This window comes from Mustela erminea, chromosome 17 (assembly GCF_009829155.1).
Source record: "Mustela erminea isolate mMusErm1 chromosome 17, mMusErm1.Pri, whole genome shotgun sequence".
NCBI lineage: Eukaryota > Metazoa > Chordata > Mammalia > Carnivora > Mustelidae > Mustela > Mustela erminea.
In genome coordinates, this window is record NC_045630.1 from 9,132,041 (window position 1) to 9,154,974 (window position 22,934).

The 22,934-nt window shown below is 45.9% G+C and overlaps 1 protein-coding gene and 1 long non-coding RNA gene across 4 annotated transcripts in view; both read left to right on the forward strand.

Moving 5' to 3' along the window:
* The window catches only part of LOC116576108, a 41,591-nt gene extending 38,195 nt beyond the window's left edge, over window positions 1–3,396 (forward strand). The window contains exon 3 of the long non-coding RNA XR_004280049.1: window positions 3,271–3,396. This is a non-coding gene — a long non-coding RNA (uncharacterized LOC116576108). The remainder of the gene's footprint in view (window positions 1–3,270) is intronic.
* A 10,109-nt stretch (window positions 3,397–13,505) lies between these two features.
* On the forward strand, window positions 13,506–22,488 carry ZBTB18 (zinc finger and BTB domain containing 18). 3 transcript variants are annotated; one of them, XM_032317924.1, is made up of 2 exons: window positions 13,506–13,623; window positions 18,578–22,488. In XM_032317924.1, the coding sequence occupies exon 2, from the start codon at window positions 18,592–18,594 to the stop codon at window positions 20,194–20,196; it is 1,605 nt and encodes a 534-aa protein (XP_032173815.1). In that variant the 5' UTR covers window positions 13,506–13,623; window positions 18,578–18,591; the 3' UTR covers window positions 20,197–22,488. The 3 variants fall into 3 exon arrangements, with proteins under 3 accessions (XP_032173815.1, XP_032173814.1, XP_032173816.1); XM_032317923.1 differs by lacking the exon at window positions 13,506–13,623 and adding an exon at window positions 14,049–16,160; XM_032317925.1 differs by lacking the exon at window positions 13,506–13,623 and adding an exon at window positions 14,050–16,025.
* The last annotated feature ends 446 nt before the right edge of the window (window positions 22,489–22,934 follow it).

Below are 22,934 nucleotides of genomic sequence, written 5' to 3' on the forward strand. Positions count from 1 at the left end.
TTGGGGCATCAGTAGAACTATGTCAGACAGCAAGGGGGAAAAGTAAAGATACTTTCCGAGTTGTGTATCAGGATACACAGAAATAAGTAATTACAGGCACATCTGAGTATAAACAACAGGCCCTACAATGGTTTCAGTGTATGTAGGGCTAGCATCGCGACTGTGGTATTGGTTTATGGATAGCCCGTCCCTATTTGAGTCTGCTTGTGTGCCGGCGTGTTTGACTGAATGATTAAGAACTTGCTATACTCAATTTCTATAAGGCATCCTACCACGCGGAACCACGGAGAAGCTGGTAGAACAAATAAATACCAAATAGAGAACGCTCTTTCGGTGAGACACGTGGCAGACACCTTTCTTATCTCATTTGCTGTCGGCATGCTGTATTTTCCAGACTCATAACTCATATACAGGATTCCCCTCTACTTCCCATGACATCAGGGACACCCTCCTCCCATGTAATACGGTCTCTTGGGTTTTAAAATTGTATATACCTTCTCCCTCATGCTTTATCCACTCTTGTACATTCTAACACTGTATGTGCCCATGTGACCCCCGATGAAACTGTTGACACGTTTCATACCAAAGAATTCGGGTTTTGCGTGCCTTTGGGCATCGAGTACTTGCAAAGTCCAAGAAACAAGGGCTGAATCAACTACCTGCCAGGGACCACTTTCCAGAGGACTGTGCTCTCCCAAGGGCGACTCTTCAATTCCCCACCAGTTCTGTGACGAAGTCCACACTCCCCTTGTCCCTGTCTTCGCAGAGGTAGTGACTAAGGTCCCGACTCGGGACAGTAACTTGGGTCCAGTTACATAGCTAGTGGCAGCCTGAGGCCCCCTGCAAACTGCCTGCCACCAAGACCCATGCCTACCACCACCGGGTGCCACTGCCTCCACGATGGGCCGTCCCTAGATCCGCGGCCCCCTCGTGCGGGTGCACCTGCGGGGTGCACTGGCGGAGCCCTGCCTTGTATGGAGCGACCCCTCTCCGGGAAAGCCTACAGTCTAATTGGGAAATAGCACAGTAATCTGAAATGACTTGAATACCAAATATCCGAAGACCTCGGGCTCAAGGCTGTGGCGGCCTTAGGACGGGCTGCTCTGACTGCTCTCACATCCTTTCGTGGGCCGTCTCGCCTTCCCGTGACCAGAAGCCCTCCTTGGAGGCCAGGGTTTGGTGGAGATTGTCAGGCAGCTCCGTCTTGCCGTGAATCAACCACCCACCATTTTCGTTTGCTCTCTCTTATTTACTCCCCTCTCCTCCTCCCGGAGCATTTGTTTGCGATCACGGTCACATACTCTGGGCGCTGCGAGTCGGTTCAGTTAACAAGGAAGAGGGGAACTGATAAAGATATTGTTAATGGATCTCTTTGTGCATAAAAAGAACCCGAATCTTCCCTCCCACATGCTGTCCTGAATTCCCCTTTTCCTCCTTCTCAAAGTTTTACTTTTTCTCAAATGTCTGTGTGTGCCATATGACAGTGATTTTCTCTGGTAATTGCTTTATTCTTCGCTAAGAACCTTTACAATGGTGAACTCCTACAGTACTTATGCGTAAAAGGAGGGCTGTTCCAAGGCAAAAATTGAACCTTTGAATATAAACCTGTACCCTATCTCCCTCCCCTTGAATGTGAGTAGAATTTCTGACGGGTGTACAGCCCTCCTCCCCACAAAATCCCCTCCTTGAAAAAAAAATCAATCTGTTTTGCATCTACAGTTTCATGCCTTGGGGTTTACAAGACAGGATCTCAGGGAGGACAGATCCTAAATTCATTTCAAAATCGTCAGCTTACCAAGAAAGAGTATATTTCATGCTGTTGTATACAAAAGTTGGGTGGAGTTCTATATAAATGCAATTTTAAAATTCAAGTGCTCTCGGACTAACAACGCTCTCGAGGGGGCTGGTCATGGGGGGCAGGGGGCGCCCGCGTCCCTGGGCAGCAGGGGCCAACATAAAGGAAAGCCACGCACCTTAACTGAGGGGCCCTCAAAGAGATGATCGGGCTCGCATAGCTTTATTTTGCTCATTTGCAACAGCAACAACAAAATGATGCCTCAGACGAAAACTGCCATGTCCCACCCACGCCATCTGTCCTGCGCTGTGCACCCACAACCCCCTCATTCTACAAATTAATCTTTCACACATTTTTTAACAAAAAAAGTGTTAATGTTATAAAAGAAAAAAAAAACAAGGAAAACAGAAAGGGCTGTGTAGAAAATAAATTAAATTTAAATTTGATGGCAGTTATGACTTTTTTTATTGACTATAAGAGCAAACAGTCACATCAAATTGGTGCCACTGGCGTATCATTAAAACTACAGGGCACCCTTAATGATCTCTGACAATGATCGCGTGTGTGTTTTTTTTTAAATATAGCATGCACATTTTGTCCAATTTGGGCTCTTTTTTCCTGTTGCTTTTGTCCTCTTTCGGAGTGGATATTATTCATGAACTGAGCCTTTATTATCTACTTGGCCATCTGCATAGCATTGGCCATAGTCCCCTGTATTGTAATTTTGAGTGAAAGGGACTATAGGAGATCGCAATACTAATACCACTACCGCTAATAATATGCTTCAAGAATCCAAAAGTAAAAAACAAAAAAAACAACAAAAAAAACAAAACAACAACAACAACAACAAAAAACCAACCTAAAAATTATTGGTGATGGAGGTGAGGTTTGAAGGCGCATAGCGAGGAGGTGGGGGAAACACAGAAATCACTCCATTCGCTCATTTAGGATCGTATCATAGGAACTGGACATTCACTCTGGCCAAACTAGCAACTACTTACTTGCCTGGGTAACAGGCAGTTCAGAAAGTGATGCTCCTTCGTGGTAGAATGTCTTTGAAAGGAAAAAAAAAATATTTTTGTTTGTGTGTTTCCTTACTTGCTTCTCTCTGGTTTCAGAAGTCCACACATCTGTTAGTGGAGTGGCAACCCCAAATGGTAGCGTGGCCCCAAAGCTATTAAGATTCTAAAAACTGAATATTCATGTTTACAAGGCATTAGGTGCCTTGTTTTTAGTCTAGCGAAGGAAGATTTAAATTAAAATATGAGCACTATTGCCAGTTACAAAAATTCTATACTGGGAAAAATAAATTGATGGAAAACTTGTATAGTTTTATTCCTAAAACTTTGCCTGATTTTATTTGGCTTTCATGCATCCATCCCCCCCCCCCCCTTGGATCTTTCCTCCCCTTTCTTTCTGAAATTCTCTTAATCAGTATTAGTTTGCCATTTTTTTTTTTACTTTCCACTTGCCAGATTTTCCCTGCAGCCACCAGAAGGCCATCAAAATCAGCTGACTCAAAGATGTACGTTGGCCTAGTCTGGAAACCTCTTCCTGAGGAGAGCAAACACACAAGGCTGGAATGATTCATGACGGTAACATTTTTGTTGGAAATGAAAATATAGAATATTTTCTTTGCTTTTTAATGTTCCTTGGTTTTTTCCCCCTCGGTAATTATTTCCTATTAAACTCGAGAACTCTGCAATGAAAGTGATCGCACACATCCCCCCCCCACATGCACACACACCCGTGCACACACATGCACACACGCACATGCACACACGCACGCTTGCACATGTAGTGGGTTTACTACCAAAGCAAGAGGAAGTCTGTCAGTTATCTCCGGATTTGGAAATGAATTATTTACTTGCATTTACAAGTTGCTTAAAATAACTTAAAAAATCGTCTTTCCTCTCCAAATTGGTTCATGTATTTTTATAGTAATAACCTCCCTGGCAGGAAACTTTTTTGAATTTAGAAAGTTAGAGTTAATCACTTTAATATGCATATTGATTTACCTAAAAATAATGAAGAGTTTCTAAGACCAAAAGGGATAACCCAGTTTCAAAATTAACTACTTGCTCATGGTTGGTAAAATTTAGGCCATATGTTTTCCGTTTATTTTCATATCCATTTAACTTGCATGTTGACGGTCTGTTGGTCATTTCAAAAATGATTGAGTTAATTTATTCTTTCATTTTTAAGACTACTTTAATTACAAATGTTACAATAGCCCAGCCATACAAAACACTTCTATCTCATTGAATGGTATGGAATTTTCATCAACATTATAAAAATAGATGTTTACACATCGATATTATATACATTATATATTATCTGCAGAAAATAAAACTATAATGTTATTTTATACACCTGTCATATGGTTCCATTCCCACTAAACTGGTGTGATAATCACTGATATTTTTAAACCCTATCCAGATGTACATTTGATAAAATGGTACAGACTTCTCTGTAACAAACTATACGTCTGAATCTTAAAAAAAAAAAAAAAAAAAGGAAAAGAAACCTACCTCTAACACTGCAGAACACACAGCCTTGAGAATTCCCATTTGAGAGTCAACGTTTTTACTTTTGCAACATAACGAGAATAAAGTGATTAAAAATCATGAATTTAAATATTGATTTTTAGATATATGCTGCAAAATAAATACTTTTAATAATATTAAAAGACACCATACTTAAATGGTTTGCGCCACTATCCCATGCTTCGGTTCTGCTTTCATATTGCCTCCTCCCAGCAACACCCCCCCCCCCCACCAAGTATTACTCTTTTGGAACGTCATCTGAATGCTGAACATTAGCTCTTAACCAGGGCTGAGGTGTGTTCTAAGGAGGAATCCCGAGTCAGAACAAGGAACAGGGCCGGGAGTGCTCACTCCCGCTCACACTGCAGGAGTTACAAGGTTGTTTCGAGAAGCAGGATTGGAGAAATGAAACACGAGTGTGCTTAGATAAGGTTGCTTCTTCTGGGATATTTCTGTAGCTGTTTTAAGTGTTACGGATTGCTAATCTCAGAAACTGTGTGAGAAGGAAGGATCTCAATCAAATTTCAGACCAGATCCCTCCTTATGGCCATGAGAGTTTGATTTTCATTTAAACAACAATAAATGTAGGCATAAGGGTTTGAGATAAATTATGGAAGCCCTTTAGCCATAACCATTACATTTTGCCACCAAATGAGCTGCTGTTCTCACTTTGTTTTATGGGCTCTGCGTAGACTGTGTTATTGTATCTGCCAAATAAAACCCAGCAAACCATGCAAATGAAAATCTAATCTTTCATATTTCATAGTGACAGGATGCACCCATATATACAGTTTCATAGATTCCTCTGCATCAGATTTACTGCTCGTAAGGACCCTACTGTCTTAGTAGGATCTCCAGGAGGGGAAAACATCTCTTGCTGGAAGGCTCCTTCATTTATATCCACCAAGGGCATATGTCTTCAGTGGAAGCTACATTTGAAAAGTCAGGAATGATTCCTTTCATTCTATCTAGCTTGTCTGTGCGGTTCAGTTGAGATCATGGGCTTTGCCCTTAAGAATAAAGATCTGATATGGACATTGGGGAGGGTATCTGCTATGGTGAGTGCTGTAAAGTGTGTAAACCTGGTGATTCACAGACCTCTACCCCTGGGGCTAATAATACATTATATGCTAATAAAAAAATTTAAAAAAAGAATAAAGATCTGATATGTTCTATTTTTTTTCAAGGCATGGCAGATTTTAATTTGTTAAAAAACAATGGAGGTTTTGCTTATAATTTCAGAATGGCCTAAATGTCTGAAGAACAATGCCTTAACGAATCGATGACTAGTTCTGCAACGCACCAATCTCAATCTTGGGCCTTGAACAAGCCACTTAGCCATTCCATATAAACATTCTTCTCCCAGTCACAAAAATAACAACAAATCTTCTGCCTAGAAGAGGTTTGTGCAGTAACTCATTTCTAAAATGCCTCAAAGATGAAATACTCTTTACACATGCTAGGGGACTGCGATGGTTCCACCAGAAGTCAAGTCTCTACCACATTTATCTGGGTTTATTTCTCCACTGGGTCAGAGGACTTCCGAGAAAGTGAATGGACAGCCTTCTGGTAGTCCATAGAATCAGCCGTATTTCTCACTTTTTCCTGAGTTTGAAGGGAGCAATTGTAAGTGTAAAGCACTGCTATTCCCTCCAGCCAGAAAAACATAAAATTGTAAGTCACTTCTCTCCATCTTTGCCTTCTTCCCTGCCTTTCCTCCCTCCCTCCCTCCCTCCCGGCTTATAGATCTTCCTTGCATGCGTATTCTGTGTCTAGCACGATTCTGGGTGCTAAGGGTACAGTTAAGTTCATAAACAAGATTCCCAAGTGAGGAAGCTCATATCCTATCCAGGAAGATCGTCAACAAAACTTAAGAGTCACTCTCTTGGATCACGGGAATTTTCCGGGCTCACTTGGTTCCAGCAGCTCAGTCTTCTACCTCTATGACGCTGATTCACGCATCAGGATCCCAGCCAGATGTTTTACATGAAGGCTGATGTGCCCAGTGCCAGGCCTCGTGCATACCAGCGGTTTAGTGCCAGTTGATGAATTTCTAAAATGTGATTAGTTAGGTTGATAAATAGTTCAAATTCCTCAAGGAAATACGAATACAGCCCCACAATTTCTTCATAAGGTCAGCCTAAATCCATCTCAGTGCTATAAGCCCTGACTTCATGTTAAGAAGGATCCTATCACGCAGGTCTTATCACAAAACCAAGCAAACTAACGAGCTGGGCATGCGCACATGCGCAAACGCACGCTCACGCGCGCGCGCACGTACACATGCACGCACACACGCACGCGCACACGCGCAGGCAGTCGCCTGATGGAGACAACATACTAGAATATACCAAGTATATAGAATATACCAAGTATATTCTAATTCTCTTTATCTCGGGGCTCTTTCTTTTCTTTTCCTTTTAATTTTATTTATTTGACAGAGAGAGATCACAGGTAGGCGTTGGGGCGGGCGAGGGTGGGGAAGGAGGCGGGTAGCAGGCTCCCCGCGGAGCAGAGAGCCCCATGTGGGGCTCGATGTCATGACCCTAAGATCCTGACCGGAGCAGAGGGTGGAGGCTTAACCCACTGAGCCACCCAGGCGCCCTGCGGCTAGTTATTTCTTAAAGCATTTTAAAGGACAAAGAGCAAGTTGACAAAAAATAGTGGCAGAGGATCAGCAGAGCCAGGAAGGGATAACGACCTCTCTGTGTATTTATCTTGGGCTTCCGGCACCACCTCCACTGACAATACATCCCCAAACCAAGGCCTCTACCAGCAGAACAATGCCCTCCCGGACCTTTCAGCCACCCTCCCCTCCCCTCCCCTCCCTTCGGCTACCTTTCCAGACTGTCACCATCTTGTTTCTCACTGTTCTTTCCAGCCCAACCCATCTCCCCTATGAAGCTCTTCTCCCCTATGTTGCTCTTCTCTGTCACGTGTTTTTGTCTCAAATGCTCTACTGTGTATGTCTTTGTTACCAAGACTCTTGCTTCTGCTCTTAGTAAGCCTGTGTTCCTGCACCTGTCCCGTATTCCAAGTGCTAAGGCATGGCTTGGCAATGTGGGCCGGTTGTCAGTTTCTTGTCTTTTGGTTTTTTTTTTTTTTGACTCACAGCACACCCCCCCCCCCCTTATATGTTTTTTTGCTATGACCTTGTTGTAGTCTCAATTTTGTAAAATAACTTCAGGGCAACGGGTTCTCAATTAAACACGTGCCAATATGTTAAGGTACAGAGCCAGGGAGCAAAGAAAGCTTCAAGACACATAGAAGAAATTTGAAATCTGTTTTCTCTGAGTTCACGTTCAAGAGCCACTTTTCCTATTGTCTCCCATAAAGTCATTACTGCAGCTTCAATTTAAAATGCTTATTTTTGCTGAGTTTAATTTAGATACACATTTGCATTGTAAAATGAGTACTTTAAAAATAATCATTTTAGTCTTAAGCATAAATGCTAGTTCTTTGTGAGGCAAGTAACTTCCTGAGTTGCATGTTAGCGCTAAGGGCGAAGTAAATTTCTGGAGTGAGATTTTACCTTCTGTCTGCTCTTATTACCAGGAATAGTTTGAATTTGGTATGTATCAAGACTTTTGCATTAAATGTATAGAATTTCTGTATAAGAAAAGCTTTTGATTAAGACGATTTTATATTATTACAATAGTTAGGATTGGTATGCATTTATTAGCCACTGAACGAAAAGTGCAATGTTGTCTTTGTCCAGTGTGTTCACAATGACATTTATACATAATGATGATCTGAAAGGAGGGATGATCTTATGTATCGCGGGCACCCAGCACAGGGTGGAAATTTTATAAGAACCATGAAACGCAGTTCCATATTTCTATAATGCTTTGTAAGTTCTCAGTTAATAATTTGGGGATGTGTCATTTTCCTTTCTGGCCATTTGAAGTCCAAGAAAGTACTGCATTGGAGGCTGGAATGAACATAAAAGGAAGGAAAAGCTTCTCTCTGCACTGGGATGTGGACAGGCAGAGGTTTCTTTTAGTCAGAAGCACAACACTTGACACATAGTAGGTGTACAGCATTGGAACCTACTGGAAATCTCTCTAGTTCCCTTCAGTTTTTCTAGCTGAGTCCATTTTGCTCTGAATTTCTACAAGCCCCTGTTTAAGCAACTGGATATAATTAAGAATATTAGCATTTACAGATTTGGAACTTTTATTCTTTCATGCTGAACAAAACAAACTACGCACATTGACTATATCTTTTAGCGAATTTTAGAACAAACAAACCTCAAAGATTTACACTATTAAAAATGGGGCATACATATCATAGGTTCCTATCACATCTTTCTGTTACAGAGTCTATTCGTCTGGAAAAGTTAGAGCCTTCATCAGATTAATTCTTAAAAATTAAGTCTAAAAGCCTCCACAGATGAAATGAACACATCTTTTCTTTATCCAAATTAATGCAGCCTCCACAGTAACAGGACAATTCTAACATCTGGATGTTGGGAGTTTCTGTGTGATTTTTCAAGGGTAGTAGACTTGTCTATACCAATTTATTTTGTTTAGGAAAGAGTCAGGGCGGGGGTGGGGGGGGGAAGAGAGAGACAGAGAGAATAGAGGTGTGGGTGGCCAGCCTGGATGCTAACCAAGCCTAAACTATCAGCCTCCTTCACCCATTACGCTGTCTCTGGATTTGTGATGGCCACGTCAACGCACTGATTTATAGCAAGCAACTGAAAAGTAGCTCCACAGGAAAAACAGTTCTGGGAAGACTGTCTCTTATGCTCCTCTTCTCCCCTTAACCCTCCAACAGGTTTGAATTACTCGTGGAGCCTCTTTCCGCTTTTAGCATAGGGGGTGTAGTGTATCCTCAGTGCCTTGTATTAATCTGCTAAGGCTCCTTCCTCAAGAGTGTATGATAACGCGACTTCTGTCTTCAGGGCTGAGAATCATGATGAATTACCTCTTATTTATGACTTCTCATAGTTGAGGGGTTTAATAAACAGATTCAAGCATTACAGGATTTATAACCCGGGGAATGATTTGGTATAGAACATGTTTTGCAGAATTATGAACATATATATTTTTAAAAGCTGAGCTTTGGGGAATATGCTCCCTGTTCATGTCATTATTGTACTGTGTGTTCTAGTTTGTTTATCTACTTTTTTTTTTTTTTTTAAATACTATCGTCTCAGCTGTGTTTCTGTGTCTCCTTCTACCTTTAGGCCATCGCAACCTGTTCATTTCTAAAAGCCAGAGTGAATGAGAGAGAGAAAGAGAGAGAATCTACAAAGTAAAGAGAATTTCATGTGTGCTATGACATTGTCTGGGCTTAATAGAAGCTTTAACATGTTTCATTTTAGTATATTTTTTTTCTCTCTAGATTCAAAATCAGGTTAACCTCTACCCACATTTTGTACATTTTATAGTTATTATAGGTGAAATATGGCACTTTGGAATATCTGGTCTTTTATTATTAATGCTTGCCTCCCTGACTTTTTTTTTTTTTTTTTAAAGATCCCAGTTATACATGAAGTTCATAGAAAGTCAATATTGAAAAATTAATTGCATAGGTAACTTTTTCAACATGACCTATTGCACTAAGTATAACAAGTCACTGATTTTTTTTCAGAGATTTCACCTGTGACTCACATTTAAAAGTCAGCATTCATTTTATGGACTTGCCCATCAAATTAAATTTTATTTGGTCCGTCAACATTTTATAGTGTTGAATTGTTACTGCTTGAAATCCGTGTGTCATTAAAACATAAAACTTGTTCTTTGGCAAGAAATCTAACCATGACCAGTTAGATTGACTTGTGTCGGTTTTAATTTCAGGACTCCCAGAAAAGTATGGATTGTTAACTATACAGGATTGGGATTTTTTGTTTTTTTTTTTTTTTGTTTTGTTTTTTTGAGGAAAGCAATGGTACATTGTTCTAATAGTTTAGAGACTGTACTTTATGCACTTTTTTCCCCCTCACTGTGGGAGAGTGAAAAAAATTATTGGCTTTCAACTCTGTCAAGTAGCTTTTTTTCTTGGTAATTTGCTGAGTCTGATGGGTACAGGTAAACAGGTCTTATTTTGAGGAGCTTACCTGAGGAGGCTTTCTGGGTCTGACTTACTGCTTTCCATGGTTGCAATGGGCACTCAGTAAAAATAGTAATTATTCTGTGTCATGACACCTCTGACATCAGTTTTATTTACAATTTGTATGCTGATGATTTTCCAAAGATGATTAAAAGTGTCATTTTTTATAGTAAGTTTAGGACCTTTTTAAATAAAGTCAGAGTAAAAAAAAATTTTTAATGTGAAAAAAGGGGCAGAGAAAATGCCACCTCATCAGAGACCAGGGATAAGATGGTTTTAACAACTGAATATTATGTTTAGTTCTGACACTCATATCCTATGATATTGTTCTTTAGTCTCTGTTTTAGATTTTTTATATATTCGCACCATTTCTTTCCCAGCAAATTTAAACCCCAGGAAGGAGAGAACCTGTCTGTTGCTTTTTTGTTGTCTTCCATATCCCATCAGAGTGCCTCTCTTGAACACAATAAATACTCCAGAAATGTTTTTATTGATTTCGACAACGTATGAATATTCCAAGCATTTTCATAAAATCATAAGATCTTTTACATAATTGAGGGACGACATACTTGCTTCCTTAAATATCCATTCAATCTATATTTTCTGGCTATGCTACTCAGCTTTCAATATGAGTTCTAGCAGACTGCTAGATCTAGGAAACAATGCCCACAACTTTTGAGGCACCAACGTGTCCGACCCCTGGCTCATCTCTGGGGCTGCTGTTCTCCCTGTAGGTACATTCCGTAAAACCTTTTTGTTACAGCTGTGATTTTACTCTGTATGCCACAGAACCGAGTTCCCAAGCGTTTCGTGGAGAATCTGTTCTCATTTTCTCATGAATTTATTATTTAATATCCTGACACTATCAATTACATTATGTCTCTTCATCCAGAGACGCTACTTTCCTTATTTTTAACTTTTCATAGGTGAGGAACAGCTTTGAGGATGCAAACATTTCTTTTTCCTTTTTTCTTCCTGAACTGGTTGGCAAAGCATGTGCTCCTTCTCACATCTTTTTTTTTTTCTTTTTAATAGTATGTTGCATCCATCGAGAACATTTACCAATTTCCCTAACTGGAAACAGGTCAAACTGAAATTGGGCCGTCTACCCCATAGACTAAAAGATCTAGAATTCACCAAAAGCATATACATACAACAGGACGTTTCATGGGCTAAAAAGCCAGTTATCACAGGATGGCCTTGACCTCAGGGATCAAACCTGAGGGCATATGAAAAAGTGGAGGAAAGAGCAGAGAACATCACTCCTGTTTCTCACAGGACGGCACAACTGTACTTCGGTTCCAAGAATGTTACGTGCTCCTGCTTTTACTTCATTAGGAATTCAACATGCCTGATTTGCCCACACAATACTTTCAACTTAGTTTATCCATTTGACCTGGAACAAAGTGAAAGCACATTTTGCCCAGCTGAAAGGTCTCCTGGCAAGTTGGTTAGCAACAGGCTTGTCAGTCCCGCTTCAGTTAGCAAAGAATAAACACATCTCACTCGACAATTACTGGTGTACTAACTTCCTCCCTGGGCAATTTTCGATTTCACATTCTTGAATCTTCTTCTTCTTCTTCTTTTTTTTTTTTAACTTGCTATTCAACTTTATACCAGGCCTGCCTGCCTTCCTCAACAAGAGTTCCAATTTCTTGGGAACAGAAGTTTCTACATTTCTTCGTGGCCGCGAGGAACCCAGTTTAACCGCCCAGAGCAGGGCTCGGAGAGAAGGTGCGAGTGGACGGCGGGAGCAACAGCGACGCTGCAGTCGCAACATCTTGCCCCCTCGGTAGCTGGACGCGGTGGCTCGATACGTACCAATTAAAGCCTCCGGCTACGGCTCCCACAACTACCAATTTTGCCGCGGCTCTAACATGTGGTCACTCGGGAGGGTGTACGCGGAGCAGGGGAGTCCGCGGGGCACGCGAGGGGGCTGCGAGCAACGCAGGCGCCGCCCGGAACCGGACGACGTCGGGAGAGCGACGCCCAGAGCCGGCCTCCCCGAGCCGGTCGCGGTCGCCGCCGCGGCGCCCCGACGTGCACCTGGGGACGGGGCGCGGCGGGACCGAGCCCGAGCCCGAGCGCTGCTCGGTCCTGCTCCCTGCGCTCGGGCGGGCGACCACTGCGCGGCCTCGCCCGCGGCCCGGGGAGCGGAGGGGGCGGCCTCGGGCCGGCTCCGGTCCTCCGTGTCCCCGCGCGCCCTGCCTCCCGAGGATACCTGCGTAACTCGGCGCACCCCAGCCCCACTACGTTTAAAAGTGTATTTCTGGGGGTCACGGTGCACACCGAAAGGCTCGCTCCGCACCCCCAGGGCGCGCGAGGCCTCGGAGCCCGGAGACAGGCCCCTCCCAGCGCAGCTGTCGCCGCCGCCTGCGGGCTCCTTTCACTTTCTCACGGCCAAGTCACCCAGAGGGGCGCCGCTGCCGCCACCGCCGCGGCGCCCGAGGACTCCGCCCCGCGCCGCTTCGCTACCGGCCCCCGCCCGTCCGGGCCCCGCCTACGCCGGTAGTTTCTGTCCGCGATTGGCGCGCGCGAGCGGCTGCTCCGGTTCGTCTCCCCCATTGGCTGCTCCCTCCTGTCAATCCGACGATTGCCCGCCACTCCCTCCGCCCTCCTGCAAAGCCGCCCTCCCATTGGAGGAGTCTGGGCGCTGGGGGCGGGCGGGGAGCGCCGGTCCAGCCGCTTACGGTCAATCGCAGAGGCCCAACGCCGGGAGGGAGGGAGGCAGGGGGAGGAGAGGGGCGGACCGAGGCTGGGCGGGGGGGGAACATCTGGCCGGCGCCGCCGCGTGCGTGCGTGGTGCGTCCTCCCGCCCCCTCCCCTCCCCCTCCCCCGGCCGCCCCCCCCCGTCCCCCGCCCCCCCTTCCCCGGCCGGCGGCTCCGCGCTCGCTCCCTCGCTCGCTCCCTCGCTGTGTCTGGCAGGCTGCGGCCGCCGCTGGGCTGCTGCCATGGGGAGCCGTTGAGAGTGGGGCCCTCTTCGCTCCGCCGCGCTCCTCCGGCTGCCAGCGGGGGTGGGTGGGAGGGAGGGAGGGGGCAGGGGGGAGCGGGCGACGGAGCCGGGATTGGGGGGCGGGGGGGCCGGGAGGGAGGGGGGCAAGAGGAGGAGGAAGCCCACCAAGTCCGGCGGCGGCGGCGGCGGCGGCGGCCGGGAGGAGGAGGAGGAGGAGGCGGAGGACGCGGCGGCGGCGGCGGCGGGGACGCGGTGACTTAGGGCCGCTCCGTGTGAGTCCCGGCGCCGGCCCCGGCCCCTGACCCGGCGTCCCCTCCGCGCCCGGTCCCCCTGGCGGGCGGGGGGCGCCAGCTGTGCGGCCCCGGCCGGCGGGCCAGAGCGGGCGGAGGGCGGGCCGGGCCGGGGGCGCCCCCGCGAGTGGAGTTAGTTTGTGTGCTTGGAGCGGTTGGGGTGGCGGGGGGCGGCGCAGCTGCGGGAGGCCGGGCGCGGGGACGGGGCCGCCGCAGCTGCGGGGTCGGGCGGGGTGCGGGCTCGCCGGCTCCGCGCCGCGCCCCCCCCCAGCCCGCCCCCCGCCTGCCCGCCCCGCGGCCGGTGCAGCTGCGGCGCGGGGCGGGCTCCCGGCCGGTGCAGCTGCGGCGGCGCCTCCCGGGTGCGGAGGGCGGCGGGCTGGGGGAGGGGGCTTGGGAGCCGCCGCAGCTGCAGCGGCGCCCGGGACGGCCGCGGCTCCGGGGACCGGTGCAGCTGCAGTGGCGCCCGGGGGGGGGGGGAGGGGGCCGGCGGGGGAGGGGCCCCTCCCGGGCTGGTGCAGTTGCCGGGAGGCCCCGGGGGCTCGCGCGCCGCGGCGTCGGGGAAGCGGTAGCAGCCACCCTCCTCCCGCGGGCTGCTTCTTACGACTTTTCTTTTGTTGTTGCTGTGACCCGGGTCTGTTTTCTCGTCTGCTGTTTAAGGTGTTTTCCTGCTGCACCGGCTCTCCGCCCTCCACCTCCTTCCCTGTGGTTTAACCTTCCTCTTTCCCCGTGTGTTTTCTGCACGGTGAACTACATGGAGATTTGCATTTCTCCCCCGCTCCGCTCTTCCCCACTCCGAACCCTTGCCCCCCACTCCTTAGGGAAAAAAAAAAAAAAACCCAAAAACAAAAAACCCAACCTTGCAAACCCTCTCTGGACCCCGCGGTAGCAAGACTGTGAAGGGGTTGATTTGTGGGGTGGGAGTCGCTGGCCCATTGCGGTGCTTGGGACTCATTAAACTGTCACTCACCCCCACCCCACTGGGTAAATGGGGTGATTAATGTCTGATATATTGGAATGGGGCGAGGGCATTTGTGGAGAATAGGTTGTGTGGCTGAGGAGGAATGCAGCTCCGAAGAGTGCCGCCTCGAACAGGCGTTCGTCATTATGTCATTCACCGCGAAGTTAGAGAAAGTTAGGTTTGTGACTTTGGCAAAGTGAGGACTGGACAGAGACGTTGGTTTTTGTTACTCTCTAACTCTGCCGCGGTTTCCTGATGAGGACGGGGTGCTGATCACCAGGGCTGCAACACTCGCGCCTCGGGCCTTTTCTACGCCTCACCGTCCCCAGAGTCCGTGGAGATGTATCTGACATTCACAGATGTCGCAGCACCTTGCAGGGCGCTCGCTGGTCAGCCCAGCCTGGGGTTACGTGAGGATTTCATCAGCCATTAGAAAAGACCCACAAAGTCGAGCTAAAAGTTCCCAAACTTAGGAGATCTGCGCCCCCCCCTTCTTACTGAAAGCTGAAAGGTTTTCCTGAGATTGTGAAACATTACAGAGCGACCCAAAAAAAGATTGTTATGGGACACAGATCAAGGGGAAGACAAAGTTCTGCTTTTTTCTGAGCGGAGGGTCAGATCAGATAGGCAGGTGCAGCGCTCATTTTAAGTGGCCGTAGCAGGTTGTATCAGTTTATTAATTTGTCTCATGGAGCTGAAGTTCTTTCCAGGATTTCAGAAAGTGCAGTTTCACCTTGTTGATACCGAGAGCGGAAATTTGCATGAAGTGGTAGTGTGAGAGATTTTATCGAGAAGGTAGTAGGAGACAAAACAGTTAAAATGAGAGTGAAATCGTAAGGTGAACCGGGCCGGAGTAATAGTTCTGTCTCGTCTTCCAGCATTCTGAGACACGTATGCCATTATCTGGGCAGAAAAGAAAAAAAAAAAAAAATGAAAGTACCGTAATAATGTCGAAATGGGACTGGAGATGTCAATTGGGTTGGTTTAAAAATATCCCCTAAGCTGCCTTTGAAACTAAACGTTGGAGTTGAATAAAAGTGAATCTGGATTTCCTGCATAGCACCGTGGCTTGAGTGTGCTGTCAGTATGCAAGCCAGTCCACCAACTTAAGACAGAAGTGTTGCTATTCCATAAATACAGTAGAACTCCATATGCTGAGTTTTTCCATTTCTTTCTGTTAGAAAGTTTGGAAAAAAAGGGAGACTTTGAAGTATTTTGTTTATACTAACAGAAGAGAAAAGTTCTCCTAAGAAAAAGCTGGTGGCAGGAGTGTAGAGGAGTAGCATATGGCATTAAAAGGAGCACAGCTGGAGGTAGCATTTCCATCTGAACATGATGTCAGAGCAGCTGACAGCCTGCCATCCCTCAGCCTTTTATTCTAACACACAGACAGGGAGTTAGTGTGTGCGGATCTGTGGTGGAGAAGGTATCTTATTCCTCTCTAACATCATCTCCACTTTGCATCTGTCTCTCTTAGTCTGCTTTTTTTCCACCGATGTAACAGACCTGGAGCCAGCGAGACTCAGAGGAAAGGACTTAATCAGGTTTATGTGTCCTAAAGGTAGGAGTAGCAAGAGATTAGACGGAGCATATTTCTGTTTTGGTGTGTTGTTTATTTAATTAAAAAAAAATCACATTACTTTTCTAACCCAGTTTAGGAATAATATATGAAACTGAGTCTTAAATGAACATCTTACTGGAGTTGGGAGTCTTGGGCTTGTTTAGTTTTAATTTTTATCCCTTTTGCTCGAGCAAGTAAATAACTTTAATACACAGAAATATTGCAAGTTTTGAAATGTGAAGGAAGGCTTTGAAATGTTGCTTTTCGAGATCACTTTGGATTAAAATGCTTCGTGTGGTTGTTCACTGCTATTTAGATTCCTTTTGCTTGTGGGGCGGAGGGGGGAGAGAAATTGTCAACTGTCTGGAATCCAGCATTCAAACTTATATGAGAAGATTATTCTAGTTAAGGAGCTAGATTGTTGTGTAATTAATTCCACTGTGAAACTTTATTCTTCAAAACATTCAGCAGCACTACTGAAACATACAGCTGTAGTGCTTTTGAAACCGAAGGTTTTTTTAAAAGGGGGAAAAAAAAAAACTTTTGTCCCCAGGAGAATAGTGTGACTGGTTTCCTCATTTCTCTTTCAAATATATATTTAAGAGAGCTTTTATTTCAGCATAACAATAATTATTTGCAGGAGTTTTTGTGTTAGCGACTAATTTAGAACTTGTAGATTTGAGCTGCCTGAATTGGCCAGACAGCTGTAATCGCACTCCTCTATTCTTAATCTCTTTATCTGGGCAGCAGCTGCCATATGGCCACAGTCAGCTGGATCAGATGTTTATAAGCTTCCTTCTTCGTCCCTCTCTGTCCTCTCAGCCTCCTAATTTGATCACGGCTACCTTGTGAGCTGCCCTCCAATCTTTATTTTTAGCCCTCTCAAGGATTAGGATTGATGTTAGCTGTGGGGCACTTAAAGTGATTGTATTGTAAATCTTGGTTTATTCTAGCGGTGGCATCGTGGCGAAGGTATTTGGGGGGCTAGGGTGAAAGTTTTGGTCCATCTTGGGCAAAGTGGAGAAAAAGCAGGGAGGTAATTTCTGGAATATTAAATTGCTGTGTGTCCGTTGCCCACATGCACTCTGAGCTGCTTGGTGTGGAACCTTGCTTCTGGTCACAGGAAAGGGGAAGTCGGGTTTTCTTGAATTTTTTAAGGAGTTGAATTTTGCAGTTGAATTTTGACCCTTTGTACATCTTCGCCTTTCCTCTCCATCTCCCCCTCCTTCGCCAGAAAACAAGAGCAGCCGGGCATATTGGAAAGAATAGAAGCTAGTGGGAAAGCAAAAATATATCAAGTTTTAATGAAACAAAGTATTTTCTGTTGCATGAGGTAAGGCAGAGTCAGGGAAAAAAAATAGTTTCTCTTTTTCTAGCAAGGCTTTTGGGGTGTGGGGGGGTGGATGTTGAACCTGTAAAGCTTTTGAATGCGATACGCCTTCATTTGAAAGTTTGAAATAATTTTAGTATGGAATTCATTTGCTTTGCAACAGATCAAAGTTTAGATGAGAATTTTCAGAGTTCAGTGAAGCCCTTCTGGTTCCTGATATTCTGGATGTACAGATTTTTACAAAGAAATATTACTGTTTTTTTTTCTCAATTCATTTAAAAAATATTTGGATTCGTTCATAGTAAAGATGATCTTTTCCATCTGTTGGTGTAGTTCTCTCTGATCTCGTACATGTGTGCCATACCTGCAAATCCTAAGGCATTAACATCTGTTTTTATACACAGGGCTTTTGTTGTTGTAACACTCTGACTTTAAAAGTGAGTTGTTTGCTAATTTCTGGGCTAATTATGCGATTTCATTTTTTCCCCCTTGATTCAGCCAGTGTGTGCGTTAAAATTGAGCTTTCTAAGTGCAGTCATGTATCAAGAGTAATAAAATAAGGACGGTTGAACAAGTTTTCTGAATCTTTCAGAACGTGTTTGGGACTTCTCTTTGTTCATTCCATGAGCTGTTCTCTTTGAAATTAAAGCTGTTTTGTAGGTTTTGTGGGACATAATTTGATGAGTAGCTTCACTTCTTCTGAAAGAGAGCTGAATTCCTCTTCTCAGTAAGAGACTGCACTGAAATGAAGGCTTTTGAAACTTAACTGAAAGTTCCAGGAAGGTGGAGATGCATCAGGGACCGTTGGGCTGGGGCGAGGAAGTTTGCAAAGTGCACTTTTTCTGCTCCTCGCGTGGACTGGGTTTTGTGCGAATGATCTGGTAGTCCCGGGGTCAGAAGCCTGATTAGAATGCAGGGACGTGTACCTCGGCGGCCCTAGCCGAATCACTGTCACTATCTTTGTGTGTGTGTGTGTGTGTGTGTGTGTGTGCGCGCGCGTGCGTGTGTGCGCGGGGGGACCGGCGGCCCCCGAGCGCTGGAAGGTTGCTCCTGAGCCGGCTCTCACGAGAAGTCTGTCTGTCCGCAGGTTATGAAGACAGCATGGAGTTCCCAGACCACAGTAGACATCTGCTGCAGTGTCTGAGCGAGCAGCGGCACCAGGGCTTCCTGTGTGACTGCACCGTGCTGGTGGGAGATGCCCAGTTCCGCGCGCACCGAGCTGTGCTGGCTTCGTGCAGCATGTACTTCCACCTCTTTTACAAGGACCAGCTGGACAAAAGGGACATTGTTCATCTGAACAGCGACATTGTTACAGCCCCAGCTTTCGCTCTCCTGCTGGAATTCATGTATGAAGGGAAACTCCAGTTCAAAGACTTGCCCATTGAAGACGTGCTCGCAGCTGCCAGTTATCTGCACATGTATGACATCGTCAAAGTCTGCAAAAAGAAGCTGAAAGAGAAAGCCACCACGGAGGCGGACAGCACCAAGAAGGAGGAGGACGCCTCCAGTTGCTCGGACAAAGTCGAGAGCCTCTCGGACGGCAGCAGCCACATGGCCGGCGACCTGCCCAGCGACGAGGACGAGGGCGAAGACGACAAACTGAACCTCCTGCCGGGCAAGAGGGACTTGGCGGCCGAGCCGGGGACCATGTGGATGCGCCTGCCCTCGGACTCGGCGGGCCTCCCCCCGGCGGGCGGGGAGCCCGAGCCCCACGGCGCCGCCGCCGCCGCCGCCGCCGCCGCCGCCGCCGCCGCCGCCGCCGGCAAAACAGTGGCCAGTCCGTGCAGCTCCAGCGAGTCTTTGTCCCAGAGGTCTGTCACCTCCGTGAGGGATTCGGCAGATGTTGACTGTGTGCTGGACCTGTCTGTCAAGTCCAGCCTGTCAGGAGTTGAAAATCTGAACAGCTCTTATTTCTCTTCACAGGACGTGCTGAGAAGCAACCTGGTGCAGGTGAAGGTGGAGAAAGAGGCTTCCTGTGAGGAGAGCGAGGTTGGCGCTAGTGACTATGACATGGAACATAGCGCTGTGAAAGAGGGCGGGAGCACTAACGCCAGGGTACAGTATGAGCCGGCGCACCTGGCGCCGCTGAGGGAGGACTCGGTGCTGCGGGAGCTCGAGCGCGAGGACAAAGGCAGCGACGACGAGATGATGACCCCGGACGCCGAGCGCGGCCCGGTGGAGGGCGGCATGGAGAGCAGCCTGCTGCCCTACGTGTCCAACATCCTGAGCCCGGCCGGCCAGATCTTCATGTGCCCGCTGTGCAACAAGGTCTTCCCCAGCCCGCACATCCTGCAGATCCACCTGAGCACGCACTTCCGCGAGCAGGACGGGCTGCGCAGCAAGCCGGCCGCCGACGTCAACGTGCCCACCTGCTCGCTGTGCGGCAAGACCTTCTCGTGCATGTACACGCTCAAGCGCCACGAGCGGACCCACTCGGGCGAGAAGCCCTACACGTGCACGCAGTGCGGCAAGAGCTTCCAGTACTCGCACAACCTGAGCCGCCACGCCGTGGTGCACACGCGCGAGAAGCCGCACGCCTGCAAGTGGTGCGAGCGCAGGTTCACGCAGTCGGGGGACCTGTACAGACACATCCGCAAGTTCCACTGTGAGTTGGTGAACTCGTTGTCGGTCAAAAGCGAAGCCCTGAGCTTGCCCACTGTCAGAGACTGGACCTTAGAAGATAGCTCGCAAGAACTCTGGAAATAATTTTCTATATCTATATATATATATAAATAATATATATATATATACATATATATATATATATATACGTATCTATACATAGATCTCTATCTAGTTGTGGTACGGTCTAAAAGCAGCCTTGTTTCCTGGAACTAAAACGTCGGGGCGTTAACTCGGTTTTGCACTTTAGAGTAGCATGAGACTCTCACTAATTTAGCGTTCTGGTAAAAGAGACTTTGGAGCAAGTCGGAGACTAGCGGGGGCTTCTCCTCCGAGGGGGTCGGGGAAGGAAGCCGACCAGGACCTCTGGAACAACTCGTCCTGTCACAGGATGCTCTCACAGGGCTTGATTCTGTCGCCACTGCATTGTCTTCTGAGCGCTCTCTCTCTCTCTCTCTCTCTCTCGCTCTTTTTCCACTTTGTTTTGGTTTTGTGTTTCTGTTTTGGTTTGGTTTTTCTGTTCTGTTCTGTTTTCTTTTTCTTGTCGTCGTCGTCGTCGTCGTCCCCTTTCCTTTTTCAGAGTAGAAATTCCCTCCAGTTTGATTAGCCTCTTTATAGGTCACAAAATTGCATGAATCTTTTCTGGCTGTTGGAAACCTGAATGCTTTTAGACCCAAATGGAAAATTTCTGAAATGCTGGATTATCTATTTTTAAACAAGCAGTTGACTTAAAACTTTCTGTGGCAACTTCTGGTTTTCTGACGGTTCCCAATGAGAGAAATTCTGAACGTACACTGGGATCACTGGGACGCTGTCTTTGTGAAGGTTTGCTTGGGATGAAAAAGGATATTGCAGCTTCAGCAGTGTTGAACTGTGTGTTGAAAAATGTGAATTACTGTTCTTGTATACTGTAACTGATTACACGGGCTGGGGGGGTGTCAAAGAACTTGACAGGTTGTGTTGATGCTCTTAGTTGAGTCTTGAAAAGTAAATATTAACGCTACAGAAATGCATGAGTTTCAATATATTTTTTGTCTTTGTTTGCATTGTATAACTTTAACGAGTGAGTTTAAAATTATTTAATTTCCTTAGAAAAAAAAATAGCACCGTTTGGGGGAAAAAACTGGTGTTATGAAGAACGTAAATGCACTGTTTTTTATTTTTATTTTATATAATTTAAATTGACTTTCCCACTGTCTTTAAGTTGAAACTGTTAAGCTGAATACAAACTTAAGCTGCAAATTGATAACTTCGCTACATAACAAGGAAAATATAAATGTTTACAAACGGCTTAAAGATTTGCATGTGCAGTGTGCATTTATAACAAACTTCTAATTGCACAAAACCCATGCCGGCTCAAAAGTTTAGGTGTACACATTTACCCAGCTGAGCGTTTTTAGAGTAACTACTGCACAAACCGACAATAGGTCATTCTCTCTCTTCTTTTTCTTCTTCCTTTTTTTTGGGAGGGGTGGCTCCCCTTCTCTTTTTCTTCCCTGCTCCCTTACCCACCCACCCTCTCTCCCTCCCCCTCCCTGCCTTCATCCTCCCCATCCCCCCCCCCCACCCCCGACTCATGAAAAGATTCTATGGACTGAAAAAGCCCCGGGCTGAAAGGACTGGACGGCCTTGATTGGCGTGGGGAAGGCGGGGAAGGGGCTTAGTGGACTATGTGTATCGGGGCAGCAGAGGCTGCAGCCCAACGTGTGGTTTTAATGACCAGCACGCAGGGCAAAAGCATTTTGCACAGTGTTTGTTTTCCTGTCTTGCACTTACAAATAAGGTCTATGGGAGTAGCATGGAAAACGTTTGCTGTTTTTCCCTTTTTTTTTTTTTTAATTGCTTTTGTTTAAAATTTGATCGCCTTAACTACTGTAAACATAGCCTATTTTTGTGCTTAAGATACTGAATGGAAAACTCCATTGTGTGTTGCTGGACTGTTTTGGAAATATTTGGTCAAATGTGTGTTAATTTGGCTGTAATGGCATTTAAAGCAAACAAACAAACAAAAAAAAGCTGTGAAAATGGCCTTGGAGCATTATCTTTAGTTACTTGAAGAGTTTCTAGTTTTTTTAAATACAGTTTATGTTAAAATAATTTTTATTAATTTAGAGGAGACAATCAATGTCTGAGAAAAACGGACTTTCTTTTGGATTTTCTTTTTGTGGTCATTGTGAGTGATTGCTTTTTCCTTTTATTAGTTTCACATTCTTCCTTTGTTCTAAAACTTAGACTGACATCTAGCTTTGACAATCATAGTATGTTTTATTTTCCTGAGGGGGGAATAACTTATAATGCTGTTTAGTTTTGTACTATTGGTGTGTTGGTGAATTTTTAAACTGTGTGCTAACTGCAATAAATTATATGAACTGAGAACTTTGTGTGCGTCATTGCAATCGTGATTATGTCCTACGTAGACCCTAAATATGTGTTGTACGTGGCATCTTTATTTTTAATATCAGTTCTGTCCAGAGCTTGTGGGATGATCAGGATGCCTCAACTCACTCAACTGGAAATGTGCAAACATTTGGGCTTTCGGTCCTTTAAGATGCTAATGCACATTTTTAAAACGTGACCCATTTTCTACAACCTAGGTCAAGAATGTTAAGGTAATTCCCTGGCAATCCATGAATCTACAGAACTTCGCGTGGCAGCCTGGGTTTTTCCTGGTGACGCTGCACGGCTAGCTGCTCACCCATACACCCCAGGCCTTTTTCATGGGTAATTTTATCCCAAGTTGATGGGTCAGATCTATTCTTCTGCATTCTGGTGTAAGTGGAAGATTGAAGGAGACCGGATGTCTTAATTTGGAAGATTGCTTG